The sequence below is a fragment of the Mustela nivalis genome, assembly GCF_964662115.1.
Source record: "Mustela nivalis genome assembly, chromosome: 18".
Lineage (NCBI taxonomy): Eukaryota > Metazoa > Chordata > Mammalia > Carnivora > Mustelidae > Mustela > Mustela nivalis.
Window position 1 is genome coordinate 46,784,004 of NC_139037.1, and position 17,655 is coordinate 46,801,658.

The window sequence follows — 17,655 nt, forward strand, 5'->3', positions numbered from 1 at the left end:
GGGCAGGAGAGCTGGGGCTGTGTGGGACAAGAGCTTGTGTGACTCAGTTTCAGTCACCTGCCATTTTCAAAGGAGTGCGAAACAGTGTGGTTGGTTTCATTTTTACTGACCTGAACTCAAATTGGGAAGCCTTAACCTTTCCCAGATGCAGTGTTCTCCGATGAGAAGTATCTCCCTAGAGAGTGAACTGGGCCTGACCCACTTCCTGTACTAGATTTAGGGGTAGGAGCCTGTCATTACATTCACCTAAAGAAGCGCATCTACTCAGAACATCTGGTTTCCTTGAGGACAAGACACAACACAAGGAGAGAAGCCCAGGAAAAGGGAGGAGGATAAAACAGCTGACCAGAGGACCAAGGCCACTGAGCCGCCCAGTCCCATCCAGCCACTGACTGGGTCCCTGTGGCAAATGACCGGAAAGGAGGCTACAGCGAACTGACATATGCCTCAAAAGTCAAATATACACTGGATTTCAAAGGTGCCCTATACAGAAGTAAGCAAAACATCTCATGGGTGGTCTCTTATAGTGGCACGCTAGAAGGGGGACATTTGGGATCTACAGGAACAGGCATTAATTTCACCTTTCTTCTTGCTTCTTAAATGGGACTATGACAATAGCTAAAGTTCCTGATGTGGCCTGCATAGTTTCTACCAGAGACAGCTGTTTTCTTAAGTAGCTTATGAAGTCTGATAAAGGGAGGGGAGGCATTGCACAAGCACACTGGGGACTATGGGAAGACTATTTGTAATAGTTTTCCCCCAGGGGAGAAATTTCAAGTTAACTGGGAACTTACATCCCGGCATTGTGATCAGAAAATCAAACCAACCGACAGAACCCTGATGGTTGGTGACCAAATCCAGCCAATGTAATTTAAGTATGGGTTCTAATGAGAATGGCAAGTCACCGTTCAAGGGTCGTGGTTGTCAGAGAGACTGCTGTGAGCGGATTCAGGATTTAATGTAGTACTGTGGACTCTCAAGATAAATAACACAGAAACAAAAGCTTCTTAAAACACCAGGAAGAAGACTCAGTGAACAACAATTGAGAGATTAACTCATACATTTCTCAACAGAGATAAACCTTGCAAAACCTAACGTTTCAATGTGGAGGCACTATTGTTGCTAAAATGGTGGCTTAACAAAGGAAAAATATTCCTTTTTTGTGGAACAGCAACATGTGTGTTTTCTAATGCCTGTGAGTCCTGTAGAGGAACTTAGAGCCTCCCTGTACCATCCATAAGCACCCCTCCCCAAAACGTCACACGTAGTAATGATAAATTCTGTGTATCCAGTTCCTGTATACAGAACGCATTTGTGGGGTTTCTCACTGCTTTGAAAATCCTAGTTTGGAATATCGAATCCTTGGACAGAAGCCATCTCCAGATCGGCTACATTTTGTCCCCCTTTTTCCTGTAGGTTCTGGGATGTGGCATTAGAGGGCACTCATGACAAGGCCCTCAACACGAACGAACTCCACGTTCCCCTTCTGCCTCCAACCTGTTGTCCAGGGATGGGCGACCTAGAGCTCTGGGTTCCCGCAGTCATGTCCATCCCTTTGGTCGGAGGGCGTCCAGGCCGCAGACCGGGCACCTAGGCTCGTGTGTGCTTGTACCAGTGTTTCCGTCAAGGACGGCCGGGTCAGGTCCAGAAGGGACGAGCTGGGGCTTCGGGCTCTACAGCATCCTGGCCAGTGTGAGGTGGGCCTACACGGTGTGAGTCCTCTGGTGCTTGGTGAGCGATGAGCTGTGCGTGAAGGCCTTGCCACAGTCCCCACACGTGTAGGGCTTCTCACCTGTGTGGATCCGCCGGTGCTGTGTGAGGTGTGTGCTCTGCCTGAAGGACTTCCCGCAGTGTGGGCACTCGTACGGCTTCTCGCCCGTGTGCGTGCGCTCGTGTTGGCTGAGTGACGAGCTGTGGCTGAAGGACTTGCCACACTCGTTGCACCCGTACGGCTTCTCCTTCGTGTGGATGCGCTGGTGCTCGATGAGCAGTGAGCTCTGGCTGAAGGCGCGGCCGCACGAGCTGCACTCATATGGCTTCTCACCTGTGTGCACGCGCTGGTGCTGCACGAGCGGCGCGAGCTGGCTGAAGGCGCGGCCGCATGCGCGGCACTCATATGGCTTCTCGCCTGTGTGGATGCGCTGGTGCTTGGTGAGCGACGAGCTGTGGCTGAAGGCCTTGCCACAGTCGCCACACGTATACGGCTTCTCACCCGTGTGGATGCGCTGGTGCTGTGTGAGGTGTGTGCTCTGCCTGAAGGACTTCCCGCACTGGCCGCACTCGTACGGCTTCTCGCCCGTGTGCGTGCGCTCGTGCTGGCTGAGCGACGAGCTGTGGCTGAAGGTCTTGCCACACTCGTTGCACCCGTATGGCTTCTCGCCCGTGTGGATGCGCCGGTGCTCAGTGAGGAGCGTGCTCTGGCTGAAGGACTTCCCGCACTGGCCACACTCGTACGGCTTCTCGCCGGTGTGCGTGCGCTGGTGCTGGATCAGCGGCGTGATCTGTGTGAAGGCCTTGCCACACGCGCGACATTCGTACGGCTTCTCGCCCGTGTGGATGCGTTGGTGCTTGGTTAGCGATGAGCTGTGGCTGAAGGCCTTGCCGCAGTCGCCGCACGCGTAGGGCTTCTCGCCTGTGTGGATGCGCAGGTGCTGCGTGAGGTGGATGCTCTGGCGGAAGGCCTTGCCACACTGGCCGCACTCATAGGGCTTCTCGCCCGTGTGCGTGCGCTCGTGCTGGCTGAAGGAGGACCTGAAGCTGAAGGCCTTGCCGCACTCGCCGCACTCGTAGGGCTTCTCCCCAGTATGTGTCCTCTGGTGCTGGATCAGCGGGGCGATCTGGTTGAAGGTCTTCCCACACTGAGTGCACTTGTAAGGCTTCTCGCCTGTGTGGATTCTCTGGTGCTTGGTAAGCGCTGAGCTGTTGCGGAAGCCCTTTCCGCACTCGTGACACTCGTACGGCCTCTCTCCTGTGTGTGTTCGGTGGTGCTCGATGAGAGCTGAGCTGTGACTAAATGCCTTTCCACAGGCCTGGCACTTGTAGGGCTTTTCCTTTGCATACGTTTTTGGTTGAGCATTGAACCCTGGGTCTGGCTTCCCCCTCTTCACGCGTGTCCCCAGCATGTGGAGGCCTTGCCTTTCAGGAGTCATCGCCTGAGGTGGGAGACGGGGGCTTAGAATCAAGTTTTCCCCGAACCCATTCCCCTGCTGCTGCTGCTGCATGGGGGTCCTCACAGGCGTGAAGGCTGCCTGCACCATGCGGCTGTCTTGGCTCTCGTGACTCTGTCCCCAGTGGCCCTCAGCATTGTCACCCTCGGCATCCCACAGACCTTCCCACAGGAACCTTTCCACCAAGTCACTGCTGCTTCTTTCTTCCGTGATGTCCTGCTTTGAAGAGGACAGTCTGGTTTTGGGTCTAGTTTCCAGGTCTGAAAGAAACAAAAATGGAGATGCCCCTTAATTCCAGTTTGGGGGGGGGGAGAATTTGCAATGGGCGGGTGGCTAAAGACTAAAGCTGGTGGTTTGGAAAGGCTGAAGGCACCAGTAGCTTCGACCACTTAAAAATACAGCTTCGCAGATCAGAGGAGGAACAGGAGCAGGGAAAAAGGCACGGGGAATCGTCAGAGACGGGGCATCTGGCAAGGGGAAACGCGGATAATGAGGGCACGGAGAGGACGCAGGGCAGACAGCGAGCATCCAGGCAAGCATCCGGGGAAGCTGTCAGCAGAAGCCCCAGGCTGGAAGGGGCTGAGCAATGGCCAGGCCCTGGCGAAAGCTGCCCCTGAGTGCCAGGCGCCAATGGAGGAAGACCTGCCTCTCACCGGTGAAGGACCAGCCAGCGCAGCCCTGCCGCTGCTGCTCCAGCTCAGCCAGATCTAGAGAAACCACTAGCTCCTCAGACTGGAGCCGGCTGACGTGTGTATGGCCAGAGGCAGGGATAAGTGACCGGAGGTGAGCAAGAGGACTTGGATCTCGTCTGTTGGGTCTGTTTCAGGCACTGGGAGCCCCCAAGGGCATGGCTTCTGTCCACCTTGGTCACCACTGCACCACCACCCACGGCAGAGGCCAGCAGACATGCTGAATGAACAAACGAATGCATCCCCTCCTCCCCCTTCCTGGCAGGGCTGCCTTCTGGCCTGGTACCCAGGGTGCCCTGCACAGCCACAGCCTCAGCCTGGCGTCCCCAGCTCAGCACTGGACTGGCTTAAACATGTGAGGGGGCAACCTGCCATTTACATCACACTCTGATGAAGTGTTCAGGAAAAAAAAAAAAAGAGCTCAAGCCACATGTGGCTGGCAAAACAGTGGTCCCCAATACGGCCACATTCTAATTCCTGGAACCAGTGAGGAAGCGGTCACAAGTGTTCTGATCTGTGAGTGACGGACATGGGAGGGCCAGAGTGACGGGTGTGACGGGAGAAGACCAGAGTAACGGGAGAATACCTCAGAGCTGTGCTCACTGGGAGGATGGATGAGGCTGTGGGTCAAGGAATGCAGGCACGTCTGGGAGCCGGAAGGAGAAAGGACATGGGTTTTCGCAGGCTCCGCAGGAGGAATGCTGCCTGCTGCCCCTGGACTGCAGCACCAACACCAACACTGGAACTGGGAGACAGTTCCTGCTGCTTTAAGCCACTAAGCTGCTGGCAATTCATTACAACACTCACAGAAAGCGAATGTCCTAGACAAAGGCTGCTTGCTCCTGAAGCTATAGAGACGTGGTTGTGACTCCTCCTACACACTGGCCATTCTTCCTGGGCCCTGGTGACAGGCTGCTGCTTAAACTAGGTCAGGGCCTGACACCAGTGCGGGAAAGCTCCACTTCCTACAGAGCTGGTACTGGTCGCAGGAGCTGAGTAAGATGTACTAAGAACACAGACTGCACAGACATGCGGAAGTGCCCAGATGGGATCTACCAACCCACAGTCAGGTGAGTCGTTAAAGATTCTGTGGTTTAAATCTCTGAGGTGAGAGGGTTTGTTACAGAGAAAGAGCAGGCTGCTGCCCCACCCCAGTGCCTTTGCACTTGTTGGTCCTTCCGCCTGGAATTCTGTTCTCCCAGCCTTCTCGAGGTGGCACTGTTCTCATGACTCGGGCTTCAGTTCACACATCACCTCCCTGGAGAGGCTAGCCTCCTCTCTGCTCAGGTCCTCCCCACAACCTGGGGGGGGGGAGGGCGCCCCGCACCCAGCCTCAGTATTCATCATACACCGTAAGTATCTTGTGCAGCTATGATTCTACCTGCTTACTGCATACCCCTTCCCTCACCAAGGATGTTGGCTCACTGAAGGCCTCACTCACAGGAGAACAGGTCCTTGGTGCACGTTTACCGAAGACTGAGTCATCAGTTCGCTCTGAAGAATTCGAGGGCAGATATGGAGAGAGAGTGCCACGGGGCTGAATGGGCTCCTCCCAGCCCTGCAGGGCTCTCCCCTCACCTGGGCACACATGCTGGGGAACCCCTGCATCTGCCACCCATAGCTCCTCCTGCTCCAGCGGGGAAATGACATTCAGCCTGGGGAGCCAGCATTCTGCTCAATGGGGAGGATCCATGAGTATGCGCTGGTATTCCAGGACCCTTCTCATCCTTCTGTCCAGTCCACCTTCCTTCCTCCGCGACCCACTCGGCTGCAGGCCCCAAAGGCCACAGCTGTGGTAGAGGCCCCGATTCCTGGCCCTGTACAGACCCAACCCTGGCTCTGGGCAGAGGGCTGTGTGACCCAGCTCCAGCCAGTCAGAGCTCTGCTGCTCCCCTGACCCAACAGCTAGCAACAAGGACCAGTGTGGAGGGGACTTGGCTGCCACACAAGACGACCCACGGGCCTTCCAAGGGGGCCCAGGACAAGACACAGATGAGGTACTATGGCAGCTCCCATCACCTCTAGGGGGCCCATCTGCGAATGGAGGCAGAAGGTAACGCACTGGCAAGACTTGGCCCTGGACCCAGATGGAGGAGGTATGAAGGGAGAGGGCTCCTGAGAGACCACAGGAAGACTCAGGTCTACCCTGGGATTCTGCAGTCATGGGACTCACTAGGGCCCTCTTAACCCATGATTTTTGGCTCCTGGCATTTTCAGGTGGGATCTGTAACTTGAAACCAAACATCAGGTCTCTAAAGCCCCAAACTACTCCTAGGCATTTGTTTTTAAGGCCTAGACCTACCCCAACTGTTAAACCAGGAGAATTAGAGTCTGTGCTGGGCGCAGACCATCGGGTGTTCAAGTGTGGCCTTACCCACGGAGACCAGGAGCCTGAAGGTCTCCAGCATCACATCGAGGTACAGGGTCCTCTGAGCAGGCTCCAGCTGCCCCCACTCCTCCCGGGTGAAGTCCACGACCACGTCCTCAAAGGTCACTTGCTCCTGAAACAAATGTCACACACAGGTGTTCTCACCCAGGCCAACCCCGGTGATGGCTGTTAGTGGGAGCAGCTGGCAGATAGGGACAGCCAAGATGAGTGGGGGAGGGGTTTTCTCAGGTCTGAGAATTTGGACCACGTTTTCCCGGGGGTGTGTGTGTCTGGGGGCTCTGCTGGAGAAAAGGGGGTCTTAGGATATAAGAGGACACACCCAAGTCATGCAAACACAGGACCCCTGAAATGCCATCATGGCTGTGACCGAGGAAGGGGCACAAAGCAGCCCCGGGAGACTGAAAACCTCCCACGAGTCAGGTAGAATGTCCCCTGGTGTCCACAGCTGCAGTCACCAAGCTGCAGATTCCTGTCAGTCTACACTGCCCACAAACAAATACCTGAATGCAAAGTGGGGAGAAAGAAAGGAGCCAGTGGAGTGGTGGGAAGAACAAGGGAGTGAACCCAGATGGGAGGGGTGTCCAGTGATGGGACCCCTGGAAACCATTTCTTAGTCTAATTTTGGACACTTACATATAGGGGTAAAAACACAATCCCCAAAGAGAAAGCCTAATGGTGGCTCCTGGGGTGATCCTCGTCACCACCACACTTGTGTATGTTTTCTGAAATTCCTACACAAGGCCAATTTCTCCTGGGATTGGGTTGGGAATTCATGATTTTCTCAAAGGCACGTGAGGGGCAGGGGGGCAGTCATCCCCCACAAAGGCAGTTTCTTCTCAACAAATCAAGTGCTGTGGATGGCTGGGGCGGGGGGGTGAGGGCAGAGGCAAAGTCCACGGCTCACCCTGACACTGGGTGTCACTGCCCCGAGTGAGGGACACAGACAGGGTGCCCAAATACTAGATCCTGGCCCAGCAAGCAGCATCTGCCTCTGCTAACATTCCTCCCACCAGAGGCGGGGAGATGTGGGGCAGCAGACGGTGTGAACTAGGCATCTGGGGGTGGTGCTGTCCAGACTCGGCCTGAGACGGATGGGGCTTCAAACTCCAGCCCCAGGTCCATCCTGCACCTCCCTGCCCTCGTCTGTGATTGAGAATTCCCCAAGGAGGCTGCTGGGAGGCATAAAGAGATTCCCGTGATGTGTGTGCCAGGCCCCGCACAGAATGGGTGCTTTACCTGCGTAAGCCCCCATTCAGGCCGGTGTGCTGGAGGCTCGGGGCGGGGTTGATTTTCTTTGACCAATTTCCCCATTTCTGCTACATTTTCCCCACTTAGTAGGTCTTAGTGGTTCTCTGTAGAGTCCCAGTGAGCGTGGGTCCCTGTTCTGGGCACCGCAGAGGCCAGGTAACAACAGACACTCCCCTAGCCACAGGGTGCTCTTGCTCTAGTCGCAGAGTCTGGGAGCTGCCGAAAAAATGGGAGGCTGGGAGGGGCGCTGCGGGAATGGTCATGCAGAGGTCTGCAAGAGCCACAAAAGCACTGGGATGTGTGCTGAGCGCTGGGGACATTTATGAGGGCACGTGGTCTGAGCTGGGCCCAAGTGTCCTGAGCTCAGGCCTGGCTTGGCCACTCCCAGCTGTGTGGCCTCAGGGCTGGGACGTGCTTCTGTGTCCTGGTTTCCTCATTGCAGCCTCCTGGGGCTGATGTGGGTGTAGGATGCGGTGCACCCACCGTGTGTCCAGCACTGACCACAGGCTTTGGCGTATTTCTACCCATTCACTGAGCGCCTACTGTGTTCTGGGTCTTTGCACACAGCAAAGATGGTCAGAACTGGTTCCCAAGGCCCTAAGCTTCAGGCCCCCCAACAGCTGGCCTAGGAAACCTTGTTCTCAGTCCTCCAGTTACATATATGTACCTGGCCCTTACGGAAAGTGCCTGGCATGGTTCCATCTTCAGGCCTTTACTCATGGTATTCCCCAGCCTGGAACATTCTTCCTGTGGGCCCTTGATCTCACTCCCAGCCCCCTTACAGGTCTCTGGGGATCACTTCCTCAGGGAAGTCTTCTGGGCTATACTGGGTAATGCCTGGGGCCCAAGCCATCTTCTTCTGGGCCTCATTTTCTTGCACAACATGTGGCACATTTACATTCCTCATAGGAACTGTAAGCCCCATAGGGATGGTAATTTTTTGCTTGTCTGTTCCTGCACCTGCAATTCCTACAACAATGCCTAGAAGGGCACCTAGTCAATGGTAGGTTACCAAGGGGACTGAGTGGAGTGAGCGAGCTGGGAGTACAGCGGAACCCTGTGTCAGGAAAGTGCTCGACACATCAGTGGAATGGACTAGCACTGTCTTCCAGGATAGAACAGGGCAGGTAAAGACTCAGGGAGATCCTCTCGGAGGTGGTGAGGTGGGAGATCTGGGGGAAGATGGAGCTGGCTGGGCACATTCCTGGTGGGGGGCAGAGTAAGGGCAAAGGCCCTGAGAGAAGAATGAGTCTGATGGGGGTGTGAGGCCAGGCCTGGGAGGCCTGAGTGGGAGAGTGGTGGTATACTCACCGGGGCCCCAGCAGCGACGAGCCCAGCGGTCATTCCCTCCTTCTCTGGCTTCTTCCAGAAACAGCCAGTTCCTCTGCAGGCGGTTCTGGGGGGGAAGGGGATGCAAGAGACTGGGCAAGTGCCTGTGGTGATCAGAACCATGCACCCCAGGATGTGCGTGCAAGTAGGAGGGGCTGTGGCTGCTAGAGCCCGGAGTCCTGTGCCCAGGCCAAACTCAACTGCAGCGAAACCTCAGCCTGGCATTCTCCAAGCACCTACTGTGTGCCCAGTGCTACTCCAGGCATTGCTGACAGACTACCTTGAATTCTCCTACCCCATTTCACAAATAGGAAAACTGAGGGCCATGGCTAGCAAAGGGCACACCCCCAGTTGCCCAAATGTTTGATATTTCTGTTACTATGACAGAAAGCTAGATAGGGGGTCTTTGGGTACTGTTTACCTCAGTTTCTCCAACTCATAAAATCAGAGTGGTGAGCCAGCACAGACATTATAGGAATTAAGGTGTGGCAAGGGCTGAAGATGAAGCATGGCACGCAGCAGGATACACATGAAGGCAGTCAGTGCAGCAGGAAAAGCCTCTTACTTCAGTGAGTATCTCCAGAGTACCCACACCTCCTCCCTGAGTGCCCCTGATTCGGGCCCAAGGTTCTATGCATTTTCCTTGTGGCTCTACCTCCCCTTGACGCTTCCTGTGCTCCCCTGATTCCGGCCCATCCCGTCTGTGCCCCGTTGTCTCCACAGCAGTTTCCAAGATGGGAGTTCTCCCGTTCAGTGATGTGTTGACAGGTTTCTTACCATCTCCCTGATTCCCCTGGGGGCTCTGGGGTATAGGGTGGGGCCTGGCACCCAGGACATCTAAACATGTGCTTGCTGAATTAATGACGGAGCCTGGATGGTACTCAGTAAGACTTTAACATGAGCCCGCTTCCTGGGTCCCCGGCGGCTGGGAGTAAAGTGTGTGCTCTTGGACTCCCTCACGATCATCCAGAGAAGCCGGCTGCTCACTAAGGTGACGCTGCAGGGACGACTTCGCAGGGGGCCTCGGCCCTCCCCACCCTCCAAACCCCGGACGTCCCACCGAAGCAGGGGACGGCTGCAGGTCAGGTGGCGCGTCTCTGAAGGGTCCGACTATCTGGTCACTCTGACCGTGACGCCCGTAGCCGGTGGGTCCCACCCCTTTTGCCAAAGCCAGGGCCCCACACTGACCCCAACTCCTACTCTCGGACCCGAGGACACCCCCACTCCTAATCGGGGCCCCGCCCACTCGGCCCCGCCCCCACCGCCCCTGAGGCGACCGGCCCCGGGCTCAAAGCAGGAAAAGGGACTCTCCACAGGCGCTCGCGGGAAGACCCCGGATCTCCTCCGGTCTCGGCCTCTCCCGTTCCGGCCACCCCAGCCTCACTTACCGGCTGGACCGCAGGACAAAGGCCGCGCCGTCACCGGCCGGGGCTGAGCTTGCGCAGGCGGGCGCCCAACTACATCTCCCAGAGGGCGGCGCGCGCACTTCCGGCCGTTTCCGTGCTCGCCTCGCCCGAGTCAGGAGCCGTGGCTACCGCGCTCGCAGTACGAGCTCGGCCTCGAGGACCCACGCCGGCCTTAGCCTCGCTGACCCGCCCTAAAACCCTCCCACGACGCATTCCCTTGTCTGATAACCGGGGACGAAGGCCACGCCCGCCGTTGACCGGGACTGCGCCTGCGCAGGCGGGCGCCGAACTACAACTCCCAGAGGTCCACTCAAGGGCCCGAGCGCCTCTGCCTCGGCTGTCTGGTCGCGCAGAGTTGGAGTTTTGACGCTGGTGCTTGAGGCGCCGTCGGAAGTGTCCGGTTCCCGCGGACTGTGTGGTGGGCCCCGCGAACGTCTCCCCCGCGCTCGTACCGCGGCCCCTGGCCGGGGACTAGCGTAGAGTGGCCAGGGGGTGAGGGAGGACGCGGAGCAGAGGCTGTGGGAAGACGCCGAGGGGCCCTCTCCGCCGGGAGGACGCGGCCGGGCTGAGGCGGCGGGCGCAGGGCTGGTGAGGGAGGTGAGTTCTCCGGGAGCAGCGACGTGCGGCGTTCATGGTGGACACTGTGCCGTAAACTTTATTGTTGTCCGACAAACTGGAGTATCCGGAAACAGCGGGAAATGCGAGACACAAAATGATACACACCCAAGTTGAAACAGAGACACTCACCACGACCCGATACACGTGCGAGCCGTCGACACTTGCCACCGAGCCCCCTCGCGGGCTCCAGGGATGCGTGTTTAAACTGCTCTTCGTCACTGTCACGTGTGCCTTTGAGCAGCAACGCAGTGTCCAGAGCTCGTGTGTCCGCACTGACGGAATCCGAAGCTGGTGGGACCAGGGCCGGCCGGGCGCCGGGCCCCGAGGACGGCAGCCAGCAGTGGGCCAGGCGCCAGTGGACGGGGTGTGCGCGGTGGCCGTTCAGCCCCACGAGCCAGACTTCCTTTCGCTGATGCGCGGACGGGCCCTGGGGCCGCGAGCGGGCATGACTGCCCCAGGCTGAGCCTGGGCACTTGCCCGCTGAGAAAGACTGATTCCAGCCAGGGCTGGCGTGCTGGATCTGAAGCTGAGAAAACGTGTCAAGACGCGGGCGTTTTTTCTTTGTCTGGCACAACAATTTGTAACGACTCTGACTCTGAAAACAGCAGAGAGACAGTAGGAGTTCTCACATTGGTGAAAAACCTAGCTAGATACCTTTTCTTTACACATAAAGACACTTGAAAAGATTAGGCTGGTTTTCACATGAGTAAAAGACTTTAAATTTCATAAGCCCTACAACACTGGTTGTTACAGAAAAGTACAGATGGCTCAAACACAGAGTGCACTGATGTAAACAAGGCAACGACAAGCTTTTCTTTAAAGTGTCTTGTACATTCATAGACTATAAAGGCTCACATTTGTGATTGTCATACGGAAAGCCCACCTTCTCTATACCACAGTATGAAGTCTTTAAAATATACATAAAATGTCAATTATCAGTTCTCTCACCTGCAAACCAAAATGTGAAAAAGATAATTGTTTACTTTTAGTTTCTTCTTCCACGAAATGTGTACGCTTCCCCTTACTTTCCCTTAACTGTATCAGAAGGCATGTACACATTTATGATGAAATCTTTTCCTCAGGTCTGGGCGGAGTCCTGGTAACAAGCTTTTGAAGGTGCCACACAGACTTGCGTGCTCATGGGGACATACCACAGCCCTAATATTGAGCCAGGTTGCCCTGGCCAGCTCCCTTGGGGCTTGCCCCTCTGTTATCTTCCTCTAGCGTCCTAATTGTTGTTTTTTTCCAAACAGCTTTCACAAACTCCAATGCCTACAGGGGCTAGGCTGTAAACGGATGGGAGCTGATGGTCTCGACCAAGTAGGTGCCATGCGGACAGGTAAGCCTGGTGCACTAGGGCTGTACTTCTCAAAAGAAGCCAAAGATTCGTATTTGTGTGTGAAATCTCGATTCATAGAAAATTCAAAGAGTTCAAAACCACTGTCAATTAAAGAAGATGATCTGAAGGCTAGCTCTGTGTGGCCTTCACCCCTCCAGACCATGTTGTAGCCAGTGGCTGGGGCCCACTCATGCCAATGTCAGCTTCCTCAAACCACCTGGCTGTGACAGGATTGCACCAGGAGCAGTTGCATCAGGAATCAGTGTAGGTTTCAAGGAATTCTATAATCAAGTCACAGATAGCACGACTTCATTACACTCTTTTTGTTAAGTTGTTCAATATATACATTTAAATATATTACAGTGTGCCTTGTGTATATATTTCATCCTTTAAAAAAAAATCATTTTGGGAGACTCTAAACCTAGCAGTACCCAGGTCTCTGCTCCCAGAGGCCCTGGCTGTGGTGGGGAGGAGGGTGGTCTGTTTGCCTCTGGTTCTGGAGCATGAGATGATGAGGACTTGGACTGCACCCAGTACCTGGCCCAGCAGATGCTCTGTAACAAAGTGCTGGAGGACAGACAAGGAGGCTGGGAGGTGTCCCAATGGGAAGCTGTTGGCATCTTGCAGGGGACACTGGCAGACGAAGGCACAGGGTGAGCCAAGCGTGCATGGAGTGAGCAAAAAGGGAAGAGGGGGCTGGTACTCTATCTCACTACAGCTTAAGCAGCATCTTGGGACTAGGCAGTCTGAGTAATTAACTCAATTTGGCTGCTTTGGTCAATCGGGATTCTGAGGAGTGACTCTCTAGGCCCAAGATCCTGGGCCACATCCATGCCTGTGTCAGCCAAGACAGAGAGCGTTGATGGTGGCCTTCCATGGTGCTGTCACCCCATCTCCTCAGAGGTCCAAGTAAGGCTTCCTTGGCTGATCACTGTGGCCCTGCAGTGGGGTCTTGGCAGTGGCTACAGCCCACTTCCTCCTCTGATGACCATTCGCCCACTCTCACTCTCTGAGGGCTGCTCTGTACCGGGCACTAGTACAGTGCTGCAGTGAAGACAGTTCTGGGCAGAGCAGGCAGCCCTCGAGGTGAGGAGGCCCAGCATGGCATTCGCTGTGGAGACAGATGGGAACAGAGTGGGTGTGGGTGCAGGAGGCCAGCCTATAACACCCCACTGCTGGGGGCTACTGAAGCAGGAAGGGATTTGAGGGAACTGGTCAGCTGGGCTTTATGTCATCTCAGTGTGTCTATTTCAGAGTGATCCTGCCGGCTGCTGGTATTGGATGGGATTGAGGGGAATGGGCTGGAGTCAGAGTTTGCTTAGAGTCAGCTGCAGACATCCAAAGATGCAGAAAAGAAGACAGAAGAAAGGGAGGCTGGGGCAGTTAAGTGCAGAGGAGAAAAGAGAACAGGGCGATCCTTAGTCCTTGGAGGGTGGAGGGATGGCCTAGGGGAAGCAGTTGGTTTTCTTTCGATCAAGCTTGTCTTTCGACAAGCTCAGTTGAAGGGCTGAGGGACACCAGGCAGGTGTCTCTGGAGGGCAGTTGGTCTGTGGGATGCCCTGGCAGTATCTTCCTAGAACCCCATCTTCAGAGCTGTTAGCATGAGGATGGTTGGGGCCCATGGCAGTGAGGGGTCTGACTGACATCTAGTGGGCAGTGGCTCCCACTCTCTCATACAGTTCTGCTCCAACCCAGAGAGCTGTGAATGTGCCTCTGGCTTAGGGGGCTTGGAATGAAAGCTGCATTGGAATGAATCTCTGGTCCCCAACAAGGCGGAACACTGGGATTTCTTTGTCCACATATCCTGTCATCTTAAACAAGGCTGTCCATCATGTGTGCTGTATCTGAAGGATCATGGGCCAACTGTGGGGCCAAGACTCCAACCCTTGCCCCCTGAGCTCCAAGGAAGAAACTGCCTCAGCAGGATGAGAAAGAAGGTGCTTAAAAGAGAGCTGGAGCCCACAAGAAATTAAGGCATGGAGTAGGGCCAGAAGTCCCCAGGGAGGACTTCGAGGATAAGCCAGGATGCTGGAGCGAGCCACGAGCAAGATCTGGAGGCCCAGCTAGTGAGAGTTCCAAGAAGGCAAGGACGGCAAGGGTGCAAAGGCAGCGGAAGGATCTGCGTGGCCCTGGAGGGTGCTAGGGAACAGAGGCCGCAGGTGGGATGCAGGAGGCAGTTTAGTAGGAGAAGCAGCAATGGGCTGGGTGGGGCAGATCCAAAGGCTTTTTCCAGTTGAAAGGCGACTTATGTGTGATTTAAAGGAGAAGATCTCTGCTTACATGTGGTCAAAGTCAATCCAACACTATTTCCAAGTAAAGTTCCAAAAAACAAAAACAAAAAAAGAAAAATTTGCAAGGCTTTCATTCACCTGGGGCAAGTGGTACCCAGTAATGAAGAGTTGGGGATGGGTGAAAAGCTGAATCCATGTGCACGCAGGTTATCCCCAGAAGTGGTGGGGTAAGCTGAGGTGCTTGGGAGACTGCATGCCTGCTCTTGGGAAATCTGGGGCAACCATAAAGCCAGATTTATGTGGCACCTATGATTTGAAAAATGTTGGCATTTATCTTAAAAAAAGAAAAAATAAAGTCATTCTGTGAATCAAACGAAGTCATGTGGTGGTCAGATTTGGTTATACCTAAAAACCCTGCCTGAAAGCCCTCCGGAAAGCAGATTGGTAGGTGTCAGGGGCGGAGCGGGGAGATAGGGAGTGGCTGCTGATGGGTGTGGGGGACCCATTTTGGGAGTGATGCAGAATACATGGTGCTGTACTTAATGCCACCGAATTGTGCATTTTAAGTAGTTAAAATGGCAAGTTTTACTGTGTGTACTTTAGCCTAAAAAAGGAGTGGAAAAGGAATGGGGGGCGGGGACCAAAAAGATAAGAAAGAAAAGAGGACACTTCCACGTAAAAGAACCCCATGTGTGTGCCAGGCTCCCAGGGGCTGGGCGGGCAGCCCGCCTCCTTCCGCGGAGCGCAGGAGGGCCGCCAGGTTAAAGGCGCAGATGCCGACCTGGCGCCCCTGAGAAAGGGTGTTGGGGCTGGTGGTGCTGGCCAAGCTCCTCCGCTGTAGCCTGCGGAACCCAGACGGCCGACGGCCGAGCTGCGCACGGCGCTGGGGGTCGCTGTCACCCAAGGAACGCGGCAGGCGCGGCGACACTCGGAGACGTGGCGGGTTCGGGTCGCCTACAGGACGAGTCCGCCAGGGGTCGCTGTCGCCCGGGGAACGCGGCGGCGGGGACGGTGGGTCCCGGGTCGTTCCGCAGGACGAGCCCTTCGGGGGTCGCTGTCACTCGGGGTAAGCGCCAGGCGCGGCGACACCCGGGAGACGCGTCGGGGCCCGGATCGTCCCCCAAGAGAAGCCCTTCGGGGTTTGCTATCACCCGGGGAAAGCGACAGGCGCAGCGGCACCCGGGAGACGCGGCCGGGCCCGGGTCGCCTGCAGGACGAGTCCGCCAGGGGTCGCTGTCGCCCGGGGAACGCGGCGGCGGGGGTGGCGGGTCCCGGTCGTTCCGCAGGACGGGCCCTTCGGGGTTCGCTGTCAGTCGGGGGACGCGGCAGGCGCGGAGACACGCGGGAGACGCGGAGCATCCCGGGTCGTCCGCAGGACGAGCCCTTCGGGGGTCTCTGTCACCCGCGGAACGCGGCGGCGGGGGTGGCGGGTCCCGGGTGGTCCCCAGGACGAGCCCTTTGAGGGTCGCTGTCACTCGGGGGACGCGGCAGGCACGGCGACACGCGAGAGACGCGGCGGGTTGCGGGTCGCCCCGCAGGACGAGCCCTTTGGAGGTCGCGGTCACCCGGGGTAAGGGCTGGGTGCGGCGACTCCCGGAGACACGGCGGGTCTGGGTAGCCTGCAGGACGAGTCCGCCAGGGGTCGCTGTCGCCCGGGGATCGCGGCGGCGGGGGTGGCGGGTCCCGGTTGTTCCGCAGGACGGGCCCTTCGGGGTTCGCTGTCAGTCGGGGGACGCGGCAGGCGCGGAGACACGAGGGAAATGCGGCGGGCCCCCGGCAGCCCCGCAGTGGGAGTCTGCCGTGGGTCGGTGTCACCCAGGGTAAGCGGCAGGCGGGGCGACTCCCAGGAGTCGTGGCGGCGGGGACGGCGGGTCCCGGACCGCCCCGCAAGACGAGTCTGCCGAGGGTCGCTGTCACCCGTGGTAAGGGCCAGGCGCGGCGACGCCTGGGAGACGCGGCAGGTCCCGGGTCGCCCCGCAGGACGAGTCTGCCGGGGGTCGCTATTGCCGGGGGAACGCGGCGGCGGGGGGTGGCAGGTCCCGGGTCGCCCCGCAGGACGAGTCTGCCGGGGGTCGCTATTGCCGGGGGGACGCGGCGGCGGGGGGTGGCAGGTCCCGGGTCGCCCCGCAGGACGAGTCTGCCGGGGGTCGCTATCGCCTGGGGGACGCGGCGGCGGGGGTGGCAGCTGCCGCATCCCCTGCAGGACGAGTCTGCCGAGGTGGACTGTCACCCGGGGGACTCGGTGGAGGGGACAGCGGATCTCGAGTCGCCCCGCAGGACGAGCCCGCCGAGGGTGGCGTCTCTGGGCGGGGGGAGGGGACGCGGCGGGGGTGGCGGGTCCCGGGTCGCTGGCAGGACGAGTCCGCGGTGGGTCGCCGTCACCCGGGGCCCCGCGTCCGCTCACTGCGTGGCGTGCAGTTTCTGGTGGTCGAGGAGGTGGACCATCCAGGGGAAGGCCTTCCCGCAGACGCCGCACTCGAAGGGCCGCTCGCGGCTGGAGGACTCCCGGCGCCGGCCTCCATTCGCGTTTCGGGCGCGGGGCCCTCGGCCTGCCGCCTCCAACCGGCGGGCCTCCCCGGGCCCCTCGCCCCTGACCCGCCGGGGCCTCTTGCGCGGAGGCTGCAGCAGATGGATCTTCCGATGCTCCTCCAGCACCGAGGCGTGCAGAAAGGCCTTGCCGCAGTCGGGGCACGAGAAGGGCCCTTCATCCAGGTGGCATTTCTGGTGCTCAATGAAGTGGGTGACCCAGATGAAAACCTCCCCGCACTCGGCACACGTGAAGGGCCGCGACCCTGGGGGAACTTGGGGCACTGCTGAGCTCCCCGAGGAGGGGGCAGCAGCCATCGGTTGCTCCTCTTCAGGGGAGGCTTTGGGGTCTTTGAGTAAGGGCAGGTGGGTACTGCTGGCATCGCTGTCCCCAAGACCCTTTTGGGGACTGCCACTCTGAGCACTGGGGAGGGTGGATTCTGCAACCCAGCCAGGCTGAGGGCTCGGCTGTGGGGGGCCCTCGGGAGCACGCCCTTGGCCTCCAGTGCCCTGAAGCACAGTGTCCCTGGGGGCAGCCTCTGCCTTCCAGGCACTGCCTTCTGCCTGGGCAGCGTCCTGGGCCTGCCTGGGGAGGGAGTGTCTGTTCCTCAGGCCTCCATCCCCCGCCGGCCCACAGGGAGGTTCATCCCAGATACTAGGCTTCAGAGGCGAGCAGCCTGGGCCTGGGGAGGGTGAGGGGAAAGGGTTAATTG

The 17,655-nt window shown here is 57.7% G+C and overlaps 2 protein-coding genes across 16 annotated transcripts in view; both read right to left on the minus strand.

Annotated features, from left to right (window-relative positions):
• Positions 1-939: 939 nt before the first annotated feature.
• Positions 940-13,144, minus strand: ZNF135 (zinc finger protein 135). Its single transcript, XM_082709546.1, has 4 exons — positions 10,211-13,144; positions 8,805-8,889; positions 6,231-6,357; positions 940-3,427 (listed from the first exon to the last, which is right to left on the minus strand). The coding sequence occupies exons 2-4, from the start codon at positions 8,835-8,837 to the stop codon at positions 1,704-1,706; spliced, it is 1,884 nt and encodes a 627-aa protein (XP_082565672.1). The 5' UTR covers positions 8,838-8,889; positions 10,211-13,144; the 3' UTR covers positions 940-1,703.
• Positions 13,145-16,528: 3,384 nt separating this feature from the next.
• The window catches only part of ZSCAN1 (zinc finger and SCAN domain containing 1), a 29,056-nt gene continuing 27,929 nt past the window's right edge, over positions 16,529-17,655 (minus strand). For 13 of the 15 annotated variants that reach the window (XM_082709633.1, XM_082709630.1, XM_082709640.1 and 10 more), the window contains one exon: positions 16,529-17,625. In XM_082709633.1, coding sequence (XP_082565759.1) covers positions 16,817-17,625 — 809 coding nt within the window. In that variant the 3' untranslated portion in view covers positions 16,529-16,816. The remainder of the gene's footprint in view (positions 17,626-17,655) is intronic. The other 2 variants (XM_082709635.1, XM_082709632.1) reach the window with 1 other exon arrangement.

Excerpts from the sequence above, each read along its gene's own strand:
- ZNF135 (XM_082709546.1), bottom strand. The coding sequence starts at position 8,837 with ATGACCGCTGGGCTCGTCGCTGCTGGGGCCCCG. Across the intron at positions 6,358-8,804 it reads TCGTCGCTGCTGGGGCCCCG|GAGCAAGTGACCTTTGAGGA; the intron begins GTGAGTATACCA and ends CATTTGTTTCAG. Across the intron at positions 3,428-6,230 it reads CAGGCTCCTGGTCTCCGTGG|ACCTGGAAACTAGACCCAAA; the intron begins GTAAGGCCACAC and ends TGTTTCTTTCAG.